Source organism: Phocoena phocoena, chromosome 18, assembly GCF_963924675.1.
Source record: "Phocoena phocoena chromosome 18, mPhoPho1.1, whole genome shotgun sequence".
NCBI classification, from domain to species: Eukaryota; Metazoa; Chordata; class Mammalia; order Artiodactyla; family Phocoenidae; genus Phocoena; species Phocoena phocoena.
Window position 1 is genome coordinate 21496405 of NC_089236.1, and position 14935 is coordinate 21511339.

The following is a 14935-nucleotide window of genomic DNA, read 5'->3' on the forward strand; positions in this document are numbered from 1 at the left end:
TCCAGATCCCACTGAGGTAAATGGCAGGACTGGAGTCCATGCTGACCACTTCCTGTCCTCTCCTCCCCTCTATGCGAGGATAACGGTAGCTCTGGCATTCCATGCTTTCTTGAGATGGCTCTTTCTACCCTGCTCCTGCCATAAACGACATGAGGCCTGTCAAAATCCATCTGAGGAAAATACGGTGGTCTTTAAATACAGAGGATGGGCCATCTCCTGATTCTTAAATCAATTACTGAATTGCTACTATGTTTGTGTTGTGGAATGTATGAATATTTAGGGATATGAATAATATACAAACCTGCCTTCAAAAACTTTACACTTGCCGAGGCAATTTAGTCCCTAAATAATAAAACTATTATAAAATAATTGTTTCTAGATCAGTGGTTCTCAAGCTCTTTGAGGTTCCCAGGCTCTCTACGAGAATCTGATATAAACTATAAATCTGCTCCCCAGAAAAATCCACACATTTTTGTACATATTCAGGGGGTTGCTGGATCTCCTAAAGCCCATCTACTGACCATGAATTAAGAAGCTCTGTTATAAGAGATTCACTGAGTTCCACCATGTAAAAATTATCCGAAGAACAAAGATTGAGAGAAATACTAGTTACCCCTTTTCTTTGATGCAAAATGAGTAAACTCTAAAAATATGTCATCCCATGTTAAGGGCAAAGAAAGTGCTTTCCCTAGTATCATCTGAATGGCCCTCTACAAACGCTTATTTTCCCATATCTAATTGTGTGTGTGTGTGTGTGTGTGTGTGTGTGTGTTTTTCTATGAGAATATACTGTTTGCATCCAGAATTTCTGGAATGGCCTTTTCATGTATATATAAAATACAAAGGTAAACTTCATTAAAACCAGAAGAAACAGAGCTTAGCTTATGAATTATTCTATTTCAAATTTTTTATCTAGCTTGGAATGCTGTTTCTAAGGCTTTGATGCTGAAGGGAGCGAAGTCATTAAGATGAGTTGATAATACAGCCGGCAAGAGCACCTTCCTCCTCTCTGGTAAAAAAAACAACAACAAAGTACTTGGGTCTTTTGGAATTCAAATTTCTTTCTTAATGAAAAAGTGAAAGGATGAAATATAACAGTAAAGAAATCTCTACAGAAGTGGGAAGCCGTACCATCAATACTGAAGTTTCAGAAATAATTTCCTAAAGCTCTGAATAAATCAGAAAAAAATTATACCAAGCCGTTTATGTTAAAATATTTTACAAAAGCAGTTATCTTGTTACATATTCTGAAGCAAATAAATGGAGCCCTTAGAATTAACATATTCTTGAGTATCCTGGCAAAGCGGACAAAATAATAAAGCAAAGTGGGTAAGAGGACAAAAACAAGGGGGTTTCCATCTAATTTTTAAAAACCTGTAAAGTAAAATACTTTAGGTAAAATACTAAAATACTTAAATACTTAAAATACTAAAATATAATTCAATTTGATACTTTGCTAATCTCAGGTGTGAGAAAGTTAAATGGAAGGAAATGTGACCCAAGGCTGGAGAAAGGGTTTAGATCCCTTACTTGTTACCAACATTTTAAATGGATTAGAAACACAAATTATTAGCAAATAGGCACAAGAGTCTGGAGAAGTGATTAAAAATGATTACTTATAGAACAAACAAAAACTTTCTAAAACATCAATTTATTAAAAATTTCCTTGAAAATGGAGAATAGCCCAACGCAATCATAATCTCAACAAGCATTGTGAGGCAGTACAGCTCAAGTTTAAAAAGACCTAATGTTAGTGCTAGATAGATTCTGATTAAAAAAAAAAATCCACAGAGAACAGTTCACAAAATGGGGATAAACATTCACCGTGAAAGACCCATACAACTCTTCCAAGTTGAGCTTTTTTGGAGGGAGGTAAGAGAACAAAAGACAGACTAGAAATGATATAAACAAAGAGACTTCAGGCTTAAAGTCAAGGATCAGTCAAAAGGAGGACAAATCCACCTTTTCTTCATATGGAACTACTGATATTAAATGTATTTAAAATTGAAAACAATGAAGCTGAGGTAAGAAAACAAAATGAAGGAAGGGAGGAAAGAAGGGAGGGAAGGAGGGAGGGAGGAAGGAAGGAAGGAAGGGAGGAAAGGGGGGGAGGAAGGGAGAGAGGGAGGGGGAGGAAGGGAGGGAGGGAGGGGGAAAAAGGCTACACTGAGACATCTTTTCCGTGTTGAAACAAAACCTGACATCAGCATAGGTGCAAGTGAACTTATTCATTTACAATACACTTCTCTTCAGGAAAGCTGTATTAATGAAGCAGGACGTATTTAAAGGATCAATGTGAGCATATACATACCACAGGCTGTTTTGTGATGTCCACCAAGTCCTTAAGATTATAATATTGATGCTTCTCAAAGGCCGAAAACAACATGTCTAAAACGTGTTGTTTATCAGCTCGAGCTCGTTTCCCATCTTCTTTCTTTTTCCTTTCATATTCAATCTAGGTGCAAAAAGCAAAAAACCCCGGAAGGCATTAATTCAACATGCTCACTCTGAAACACAGGCACTCTCTTTTCAGTCCTCCACGTGACGCTTAGATTTTAAGCTGCAAAGCAGCAGGTCAAAGGGTGGTGGTTCAGTACCTGGGGTCCTCACTGCTCCCAGGGCTCCTCAGAACTTTAAGGCTCCAAGAAGGTATTAAAGCCCATCTGTAACCCGTTTTCATTATTCCCTAAAGCTTTACATAATGTGTCCACTTCCTCGCAAAAAGCCTTTCTTTACCGAAAGTATATCAGTTCAGCGTGGCCACCAGTTAGCTCGTGTTGATCACAAAGTCCAACTTGCAGTTCTTTGTTTTTGATTACCCGAAATTCAGTAAAACAGTTTATCTGCTACATGCAGTTTGGTAGGCAACATCTTTCAAAATTGGAGTTTTCCAGGGCAGGGAGAGGGTTGAGGGGCAGGCAGATCACAGAACAGGTTCTCTAAGGATGAAAAGTCTGGGGAACATTGGTAAAAAGGAAAGCACACGGGAGGTGACAGGAGGCCTTTTCTCCTCCCAACTGTGTGACCTCTTTGAACTTGCTTCTTCTGTAAGATGAAGTAAGCAGTGACATGAAGAGAGTGTATAAACTCTCTCCTAGTGTTACCTTCCAGAGACATGTGCATTTGTAAAAAAAATTACCTTTTTATTGAAAACGTGCAACTTACTTGCATTCACGTCAGTTGATTAAGCTTTTAATTTTTTTTTTTTAAGAAAAACTTTATTTTATTTATTTATTTTTGCGGCACGCGGGCCTCTCACTGTTGTGGCCTCTCCCGTTGCGGAGCACAGGCTCCGGACGCGCAGGCCCAGCGGCCATGGTTCACGGGCCCAGCCGCTCCGCGGCACGTGGGATCCTCCCGGACCGGGGCATGAACCCGCGTCCCCTGCATCGGCAGGCGGACTCCCAACCACTGCACCACCAGGGAAGCCCAAGAAAAACTTTATTTTGATAAAGCCTCAGGAACTATATGTTATAGGACATGTATATAAACTACAGCAGCCCACCTGGTAAATACAGCAGCAGAAGTGGGGGGTGAAAGCTGCCAAGAGAACAATCTTCTGTGCATCTCTATAATCTAGAGACTAGCTTCCAAGACAGTGAAATACGTTTCCAAATGTACAACTAAATTAGGCACAAATTCCAGCTTCATATAGTTAGGCTTATTCTCTGGATTTTAACAATAGAGATGTAAAAAGATAAAGTCTAATTTCTACTGATGTCAAGACTAAATAATATATCAGAGACTTTCAAATTAGAGGCAAGAAGTAACTCTGACAACAAGTATCTGTCCTTCAATTAGATAAAATTAGGAGCTATACAAGGAAAAAGGACTAAATTGAATGTCTTAATTTTTATGATATGTACATCTTGGGAGTAAAACTCAAAACCCATTCATCTCTTCAACATATTAAGCATAGATTAGGTGCTTGGTATTGCACTAAAATATGGGGCAAATAAGACACTCTCTTTCAAAAGGTATCCCTTTCTTAGGGCTTGTGTATTAAAATGTACAGACAGGGCCTTGAGCATTTTAAATGTAGTAATAGTAGTAATGTAGTAATAGAGAGCACAGAGCTACCTAGAACAAGATCATGACGCTGAAAAAAAGTGCAAATGCACGGCACAGACTGTATTGTTGGGGAGGAATGAAATCTAGCTAGTCTCAAGATTTTCTGGGTGGAAAGAGCCTGAAAGAAAACAACTGTGGGCAGCTACAAAGGAATTGCTAAAGAGCAGAGTGACTAGAAGAGCTAGAAGCAAGACTGCAGACGGGAGAGACCAGAGAAACCCATGACCAAGGGGGAAATCCATGCCTTCTCAATTTGAGGAAGATGGAAGAACAGATGAAAAAAAATGCACCTAAGGAAAAAGGCAGAATTACAGATTCTGCCCCAATTCTGAGAGAAAGGAGGCTGCAGAGACAGCCAAGACCAACAGAGATCTACCTGAGGGCCACTCAAGGAAGAATTTTCTTTCTCTCGGGTCAAAAGAAGGATAGAAAGAACTAAGACAGTGGCTGTATGATGGAGAAAGAAATCACGACAGACCAGGACAAAACCCACAAATCCAAACAGTCTTTGGATTAAAAAGAAGAATGAGATCATGGAATGCCTTAAAGGATTAATCTTTAAGCCTTGCTTTGCTGACCAAGGTCTCAAATATGTCATTATTTCCCCCTACTTACATTTGTACTTAGTTTGCATCCTGACATTCCCTTCCACAGGTGCACTGTATTTGAAAGGGTTTGCTTTGTCCACTGTGATGGACAGTCTAGAAAGGAGGGCCTGGTAAAAGAGTACGAAAGTCTGGACCACGGGATGAAGATGTTATAGCCCTTTACTCTGACCAAGTGGGGACTAAGAGAAACTTAACTTGGTATCTAGAAAATAGAGGGAGATAGAATCAGACTAAGGAGGAGTGGGGAAAGCCTATTCCCTTCCCGCAGGCTTGAGTGGGATGTGGGATCTCATTTAGGGAAAAGCCATTGGTCCTCAAGAAAAACAAGACAAAGAAGTGGGGACCTAGCAAAAGACCAGTGCTAGGCTTTGGACTCTAAGTATAGAGCTACAGTTGTATGATATTCTGTCTTCTCTTCTGTCCCAGCTTTAATTTATGCTGAAAGAAGATGGAAAAAGTTAAATTAAGGAAATAGGAAACAGAAGTTATGGTATATTCAGCTTCCACCTTTAGCCATCTCTTCCTTGTGTAAAATGACTCGAGGGCTTCCCTGGTGGCGCAGTGGTTGAGAGTCTGCCTGCCGATGCAGGGGACACAGGTTCGTGCCCCGGTCCGGGAAGATCCCACATGCCACTGAGCGGCTGGGCCCGTGAGCCATGGCCGCTGAGCCTGCACGTCCGGAGCCTGTGCTAAGACTCGAGAAGCTAGGAAGATGAACAAAAATGTTTTCAAGTAAAGAAACGTGCTGGTAAAGCAAGATGGCCCAGTTCAGAGAGGGCATACATTCTAGCTGGCAGTGGAGAGAAAAACTTAAGTGTTTGTTATCAAGTTGTCCCAACCCTAAAGCCGTATGTCAGACCCAAAAGGACTGAAGAAAAGAATTTAGAATAAAGAAACTCCAAAATCAATATTGAGGATAAGGGACTTCCCTGGTGATCCAGTGGTTAAGAATCCGTCTTGCAACACAGGGGACGCCAGTTTGATCCCTGGTCGGGGAACTAAGATCCCACATGCCTCGGGGCAACTAAGCCCACGCGCCGCAATTACTGAGCCCACACGCTCTGGAGCCCTCGCGCCACAAGTAGAGAGAAGCCTGTGTGCTGCAACGAAAAATCCTGTGTGCCACAACTAAGACCCGCCAAATAGTAACATAAATAAATAGATATTAAAAAAATACTGAGGATAAGATTAAGAGTCAGATTAGGTTGTGATTCGTCATGTTAATGAGTACTGAGAAAAGCACCAATTCTACGCAGAAATTAAAAAAAAAATCTTGGTTTACATGTTTCAATCTCAAAACACTGTGTTTAACATTGCTGCTTTCCTTCTTTAAATTGCGGAGAAAGCAGACTAGACTTGTATGCTTGTCTTTCTGTGTTAACCATGTCTATCAATGGCTCAGTAACCCAGGGGACAGTGCAACCTAACTTCACTTTTGACTAGCGAAATAAAAACACTTAAAAGCGCACCTGAAACTAACACAACATTGTAAATCAACCATACTTCAATCGATCAAATATTTGCAAAAGAAAAAAAAAAAACACTTAGAAGTGTAATCTGAAAACCCAGACATATATCTCTTTAATGCCCTCAGGGCCTGTACTATAGGATAACCTACAGAAAAGACTGTTTTAAAACAAAATTTCTGCAGTACAGCATTATTTAAATCTTTTTTGATAATGTCCAAGACAGGCTCATAACCCAAATTCTGCTCTGTGGTATCAGGTAGTTCCGATATATGTGTAACTATAAAGAGGGACTGAAATTACTTCCATGATCATTTAGTTATTAATAACATACTCAGGACAAAACTAAGATCCCTGAGGTAACTTTTCTCTTTTAAGCCAAACAGTGTAGAAATGCCAATCTTAATATTGCACTTACAACTTTGTACTACAAATAAAATTAATTCTACAAATAAGCTACAAATGGTATGAACTAGGTTAGGAGAAGACTACTGTTTTCTTCTCATTTTAGCTCTTTTCCCTTTGGGCATTTTGTTTTGTACTGGCATTATAAGGAAATGACACTCAAAGCAGTCACGTTTTCTAACTTTTTAGCAGCTACCACAAAATATTAGTAGGAGAGTTACTGGACTAGAAATAGCTTTTATATTATATGAATTTTAATTACTGATCTTATATCTGCCCCCAATGACCACAGACTACAGTGTAACCAGCTGCATAGAAATAAATGTCAATTCAGAAAAAACATTAAATTTAATCTGTAGTTACAAAATTTTACAATCCAAAAAAATCCATCATATACAATTTTACTTTCAAAATGAAAAACAAATTATTCAAGACTAAAACGCAACCAAATGTTGAAAATCCATTGTGGATGTGGTATAGAGCTGTTCAACCATCATTACTGAAACAATAATCACTGACTAAAATTATAAATGCCACCCACTGCCAATTAAAGTATTATAATACAGATGTCTGTAAATTTCTAGATTGTTGTTTGCAGAAATATTTTCATTGCTTTGTCAAGGCAGTCTTTGTGGAGGCTTTTATTTTAACTTTTAAAGTGAGCGTGACAGCCTTGAATATCATGGTTTGCATTTTAAATCCTTATGAAAGACTCCCCCCACCCCAACAGGAGATGGCAGACAGAGCTATAAAAAATGCCTGTAACAGTGGATCAGTGGCGGAATGCTAGAATTACCTAGGGAACTTAAAAATTTAAGACAGTTGGCCTCCATAGTAGATCAATACAATCAATCTCTGGAGGTATTTTTCTTTTTAAAAGCTTCCCAGGTGATTCTAGTGTACAGCCAGCATTGAGAACCACTGTCTAGACAAGAGAAGACACAAATCCTTATGAGAAAAGGGATTCCTTATGAGAAAGGTCATAAGATGGAGACTACATATAAGAATACTGTGACATTTACACAGACTGGATGATGATGTCCACAATGTCAACCAGAACACACATACACAAGCACCCTTAGTTGCAATCAGGGCTGGAGGGAGCTGAAAGGAATCTTACACATCAGCTGACTCTATATTTTGATTATACAACTCTATCAGTAAAAAAAATATTTTTTTTCCCTCGCTACGCAGCTTGTGGGATCCTAGCTCCCTAACCAGGAACGGAACCCAGGCCCTCAGCAGTGAAAGCGCTGAGTCCTACCCACTGGACCACTGGGGAAATCTCAATCAGTAAAAAATGTAAAGCATGAACTATATGAATAAAATTATTAAAAAATGTATTCTGTATTAATATGCACAGTTATCTTTATAAAGCATACAAGAACAAAAAATTTAAAGAGATGAAATAAAAATATTTTAGGAATAAGTTTTAATTTAATTTGTCAAAATTACAAAACACTTTTTTTTGTTTTGCTCTCAAAATACAGTGGATCTGTCTTCATGTTCTGGATGCTTAGTCTTTAAATGAATTGCAAACTGTGATGGCTTTGAACCAGCAACAGCTAATACAACTTACGGTACAACACAAAGGTCAAGGGTCACTATGTCAAATTATTTCCAATAAGCCTTCAGCTCCCAGCCTTGGCGGCGGTGGTAGCAGCATCAGGGGACTGCAGGCCACACTTCCGAGACTCCCCTGCCAGCCTGTTCCCAGCTGGGGCTCTGCCAATGGAAGAAGGAAGCAGGAGGAAGGGCGGTTTTCTTCTATTGTGCTGTGGAAGCACCTCTGGAAGCAGCAGTTTCCTCATCTCTGGCAACCTCAGCCCTTCCATTTTTGTTATTCCATTCTGTAAACCATTTGTAACCAGTTTCCTACTTTAAGTCCCTTTCGGCTTGAAATATCTGGAGTTGTTTCTTCTTCCATGATAGACACTAACTGAATCATTAAAGACAGGGGATCACAAGCCATATTTAGAATGATAATTTCCTTTTCGGGAGGGCCAAGTTCTTGTCAGATTTGATCACGTCATCACTGTTTCTACCTCACAAAGTGACTAATAAAAGAGATTTTTTTTTTTGTGCCATGCCACACGGCTCACGGGATATTAGCTCCCCGACCTGGGATCGAACCTTGGGCGCACAACAGTGAAAGTGTCGAGTCTTAAACAGTGGACCACCAGGGAATTCCAAGAGATGGTTTTAGAAGAGAAGTGTCAGTTTTGCCACTTTCATGTTGATATATATTTGCTTCATTACTATTATCTTTAATCTACAGTTTCTTTGTTGGAATCTTTTTTTTTTTAAGTCTTTATTGAATTTGTTACAATATTGCTTCTGTTTTATGGTTTTTTGGTTTTTTGGCCGTGAGGCATGTGGGATCTTAGCTGCCCGACCAGGGATTGAACACACACCCTCTTCATTGGAAGGTGAAGTCTTAACCGCTGGACCACCAGGGAAGTCCCTGTTGGAATCTTTTTAAGCCATTTATTCACTTTTTGAGATTGAATTTAGTTAATAATAGATACTATAACCTGTAAATCCTTAAATTTAGCACCAAACCTAAAGTGCTGAAAACAAAAGCGTGAGGTGCTGAAAGCACCAATGCCAACGCCTCTGTGTTGCACAATTTCTTTCTTTTTTTTTTGGCCACACCATGTGGCATGTGGGATCTTAGTTCCCTGATCAGGGATCGAACTTGTGCTTCCTGTGATGGAAGCTTGGAGTCTTAACCACCAAACAGCCAGGGAAGTCCTTGCGTTGTACAACTTCTACTCCTCTAATGAAAAATGACTGATTAGCACAGGGACTGCATAAGGGTACCAAGGTCAATCCACATTGTAAATATTTCTAGAGCTCAATTTCTTTCCTTTATTAGGTAAAAACCAAGAAAAATATAAGTTCCAAAATCTCCCCCTCCCCCAATGGGCCCTTTTGTAAATCCTATTTTTTTTTTTTTGTAAATCCTATTTTGACAGCCATTATTTTTCATAGTTTGTTTTTGCTACGTGAAAGGATGGGGGATGGGGAATGTGATGTTCAAATGTTTACAAAATGCAGGATTAAACAAATTCCTAGAGGTTCCCAACTTTAGTATGTTAAATGCAGTGTCAATATTGAAGGGGGAGGATATAATCAGAATCTACAAGTTCTTTTAACACACAGTTCTTTTTACACAACTCTTTTTTTCAAGGAGATTCTCATAAAATTAGTGTTTCAAAAAACTTTCTCTGGAAAAAGTTTCAGAAACTTAATGATGATCTAATAAGGCAGAGGAAAGGCCACGAAGGGAGAAACCTGACAGGTCACATCCTACTAAAGGGTGAGTTTTCACGGCCAAGCTTTCAAGGAAGGACTAGTCTAAGAGATAATGCTACTAATATCATTCTTTTTGGCTCCCAAAATGCTTTCTGAATGGCAAGAAGAGTAGGTATCATATCCCAGATAGTTTGTGAAGCAAAGAGATAAATTTAAATTTAATGCTTAGAAAAGCTCTATGTACAAAGTAGGAATTCAAATATTTGGAGACGATCATATATACTAAACGTAAATTTATCTAGGTGTCACAGGTGAGTGAAAATGTTTCTGGGGGTAAATGCAAAGTGGTTTCTTTCTGATCAAATGTATGTATGGATATTCTTTTACAAATACATAGGTCATTTCCACCTCCTTTAACATTTTTTGTACAAATTTTTTTCCCCCTTATTTCTGTCCTGAAAATTGCATTAAAAGGACCTCAACTGTTAAAATGAAATACTGGGCTTCATGTTTATATAGCTCCACCTGGCAAAAGTTTGAGAACATTTCAACCTCATACTGAATTTAAAACTGAACATCATAAAGCCACCTAAGGAGACAAAAGACCTGTATGCAGAAAACTATAAGACACTGATGAAAGAAATTAAAGATGATACAAACAGATAGAGAGACAGATATACCATGTTCTTGGATTGGAAGAATCAACACTGTGAAAATGACTATACTACCCAGAGCAATCTACAGATTCAATGCAATCCCTATCAAACTACCAATGGCATTTTTCACAGAAGTAGAACAAAAAATTTCACAATTTGTATGGAAACCCAAAAGACCCCGAATAGCCAAAGCAATCTTGAGAAAGAAAAACAGAGCTGGAGGAATCAAGCTCCCAGACTTCTGACTATACTTCAAACCTACAGTAATCAAGACAGTATGGTACTGGCACAAAAATAGAAATATACATCAACGGAATAGGATAGAAAGCCCAGAGATAAACCCATGCACCTAAGGTCACCTTATCTTTGATAAAGGAGACAAGAATATACAATGGAGAAAAGACAGCCTCTTCAATAAATGGTGCTGGGAAAACTGGACAGCTACATGTAAAAGAATAAAATTAGAACACTCCCCAGCACCATACACAAAAATAAACTCAAAATGGATTAAAGACCTAAATGGAAGGCCAGACACTATAAAACTCTTAGAGGAAAACATAGGAAGCACACTCTTTGACATAAATCACAGCAAGATCCTTTTTGACCCACCTCCTAGAGAAATGGAAATAAAAACAAAAATAAACAATGGGACCTAATGAAACTTAAAAGCTTTTGCACAGGGGCTTCCCTGGTGGCGCAGTGGTTGAGAGTCCGCCTGCCGATGCAGGGGACATGGGTTCGTGCCCCGTTCCAGGAAGATCCCACATGCCGCGGAGCGGCTAGGACCGTGAGCCATGGCCGCTGGGCCTGCGTGTCCGGAGCCTGTGCTCCGCAACGGGAGAGGCCACAACAGTGAGAGGCCCGCATACTGCAAAAAAAAAAAAAAAAAAAAAAAAACAAAAAACCTTTTGCACAGCAAAGGAAACCATAAACAAGATGAAAAGACAACCCTCAGAATGGGAAAAAATATTTGCAAATGAAGCAACTGACAAAGGATTAATCTCCAAAATTTACAAGCAGCTCATGCAGCTCAGTGTCAAAAAAACAAACAACCCAATTCAAAAATGGGCAGAAGACCTAAATAGATATATCCTGAGAAAACCATAATTCAAAAAAAGTCATGTACCACAATGTTCACTGCAGCTCTATTTACAATAGCCAGGACATGGAAGCAACCTAAGTGTCCATCGACAGATGAATGGATAAAGAAGATGTGGCACACATATACAATGGAATATTACTCAGCCATAAGAAGAACGAAATTGAGTTATTTGTAGTGAGGTGGATGGACCCAGAGTCTGTCATACAGAGTGAAGCAAGTCAGAAAGAGAAAAACAAATACCATATGCTAACACATATACACAGAATCTTAAAAAAAAAAATAAAAAGGTTCTGAAGAACCTAGGGGCAGGACAGGAATAAAGACGCAGACGTAGAGAAGGGACTTGAGGACACAGAGAGGGGGAAGGGTAAGCTGGGACGAAGTGAGAGAGTGGCATGGACATATATACACTACCAAATGTAAAACAGATAGCTAGTGGGAAGCAGCCGCATAGCACAGGGAGATGAGCTCGGTGGTCTGTGACCACCTAGAGGGGTGGGATTGGGAGGGTGGGAGGGAGACGCAAGAGGGAGAAGATATGGGGGTATATGTATATGTATAGCTGATTCACTCTGGTATAAAGCAGAAACTAACACACCATTGTAAAGCAATTATACTCCAATAAAGATGTTTAAAAAAAACACAAAAAACTGAATATCTTAGTACTTCCCTGGTGACACAGTGGTTAAGAATCCACCTGCCAATGCCGGGGACACAGGTTTGAGCCCTGGTCCGGGAAGATCCCACATGCTGTGGAGCAACTAAGCCCGTGCACCACAACTACTGAAGCCCGCGCACCTAGAGCCTGTCTTCTGCAACAAGAGAAGCCACTGCAACGAGAAGCCCGTGCATCGCAATGAAGAGTAGCCCCCGCTCACCACAACTAGAGGAAGCCCGCGCGCAGCAACAAAGACCCAACGCGGTCAAAAATAAATTAATTTAAAAAAAATTTTTTTTAAATAAATAAATAAATAAAACTGAACATCTTGATTACATAATCTCTAAGTCATTCTTGTTGAATGAACTACATTGAAGTTTCTCAATCACTTAAAAATTAACGTTCCTGACAATAATAACAGAAGTTTTATACTCTTCTTACAGGTGGCATTATAATACTGAATATCCTTTTAAAAGCTATGCAGGTGCCTTCACCCATTTTGATACAATCCCATGGAAAAAATTCACTAAACATTCAAATAACATAATGTGGTAAGTTACAGTCAATCTCTGTTAATCAAAGATTACTATATGACTCATCACTGTAATTACGTTAATATTAACGACTCATTTACGCTATGACAACCTTAACAAAGGCTGTTACCATGAACTGAAATGTCACTTAATGTTAAAAAGAGTCTTTAAAGTGGATGTGATGGCTTTTTTTTTCTTTTTTTTAAATAGATCTTTATTGGAGCATAATCGCTTCACAATACCGTGTTAGTTCCTGTTGCACAACAAAGCGAATCAGCCGTCTGCACACACATGTCCCCATATCCCCTCCCTCTTGAGATGTGATAGCTTTATATCCTAATGAGTGGTTTAGAATATACAATATATTTGTATTTATTTTAGCAGTAGAAAGAAAGCAATGAAAAACATTCTAAAAATGACATTTGGAATGTATCTTCTATACCTGACAGGTAGATACAGTGTCAATGCCACTCTGTATATGAATTAGATAGAGAGGTCAGAGCTTTAATACTAAGCAAAAGTGCCAGCTTTGACTGACCTAAGAGAGATTTTCCTTTTGCCTCAGAAATGATGGTATGTGGTAGTATAACAAGAGTGACCCTTATAATGGAATTTAAGAAAACCAATTATAATATACAAATGCGGACTCACTAGGTCAAAGGAAATCTAGATTATACCCCAAATGGGGTCTGAAAAGGCATGACCAGAGAAATTGAAAGAAGTGGTAGCTCCGTGAACACAGGAATTTTATTTATTTGGTTCACCAAGAGTAGGTATCTCAGGCATAAAGCAGGCATTAAAAAAATATTATTTTTGCTGACAGAAGACAAACCTTAGATAACTGTGGAAGGACATTGTCATGGCTAAGTACTAACACTCTTCCCTAGCTTTCTTCCCTTTCCCATTCCAACAGAAAAGTTTTACTGCCCACTGTGACAATTCAGACAATACATGCTCACTGTGACAATTCCAACAATTCAAAAAAGATTTCATAAAGAGGAAAATTAGGATAAAATCACTCTAGAGCCTACCATCAAAAAATAACAGCTTAAAGTACTGAACTAATCCTTATTTTGGAATAAGTGTTTCTGACCTTTTCCTATCTTAAGCAATAGGGAGAAACACTATTGCATATACATCTTTGGCCACTTGTCTTACTATGATAAATTCTTAGATACAAGACTGCTAGATCAAAGGATGTATCCTTTTATAGTGCTTTTGACACAAATTACCAAACTTCTCTCCAGAAAGGCTATATCTTTTTATAGCCTATGGAAGGTGTGGTCTTCCTTGTCCTCACTGCAACAAAAACTTACACAAGAGTAGAAACAGGTATACAGAAGCCTGACCCATAAGTGGAGAAAAAAGCATAGTCAGGGGCTACAGGAGAAGCATATTAATGAATAAGAGAGGCAAAGACAAGTAAGGCCTATCCTATTTTACTTCTCTATTTCCACTTGGCTCCAGAAGGTTGTATGTATTCCCATCTAAGAGCAGAAAAGACTGGAATAGAAGAGGACAAAGAAGGAGACTTCTACTTACTTGTCTCAATCAACAGACATCATAAAAATACCTCTCTTGGATTATCTTATGTTTGTCCCCGCTTATCTTGCCTATCCTCTTTTTTAGTTTATTTTTCCCCTGACACATAACCAGAGGCTATAAAACGAAAGCCTGCGTGCATGCAGCTGAATTGTGACTTGCTTGACTAAATCCACCCAGTGTAGCAATTTTTAATATCTGAATGTCTTTAGAAGGGGCACATACACTCCAGTTCATCAGTCTCTACCATTTATCTTCTTAAATTTCAGCATCCCACCCAGAGAGATGCCTGCTTGGTCCTGGAGGCACTTGCATTTGCTACCTTTCACATAAAATAACTGAAAGAAATTCAAATATCATAAAGCAGTGGTTTGGCAGATACTATCCGCGTCACTGAATAAGCCTGGAACTTAAGGCCAGTCTTTTTTTTTTAAGGCCAGTCTTAAAGAGTGTTTATTTCTTCCTAAACTCAGTATCAAGAGGAATCTTAAGCAACAAAGCAGGACACAGGTTAGCAACTCTTAATTGCTACTTAACTTAGGCTTCCTTTTATTTTCAGAAAATCATCACATTTCTCCTGACACTGCAGGTACTTCAAGACCCAGAACCCTCAGCCCTTTTAGCACTGCTAATAAT

At 38.9% G+C, this 14935-nt stretch overlaps 1 protein-coding gene across 1 annotated transcript in view; it reads right to left on the reverse strand.

The window, feature by feature from the left end:
• GTF2F2 (general transcription factor IIF subunit 2) overlaps window positions 1-14935 on the reverse strand; it is a 156090-nt gene that overhangs the window by 12021 nt on the left and 129134 nt on the right. The window contains exon 9 of the mRNA XM_065896101.1: window positions 2312-2455. Within this exon, the coding sequence (XP_065752173.1) occupies window positions 2312-2455 (144 nt within the window). The remainder of the gene's footprint in view (window positions 1-2311; window positions 2456-14935) is intronic.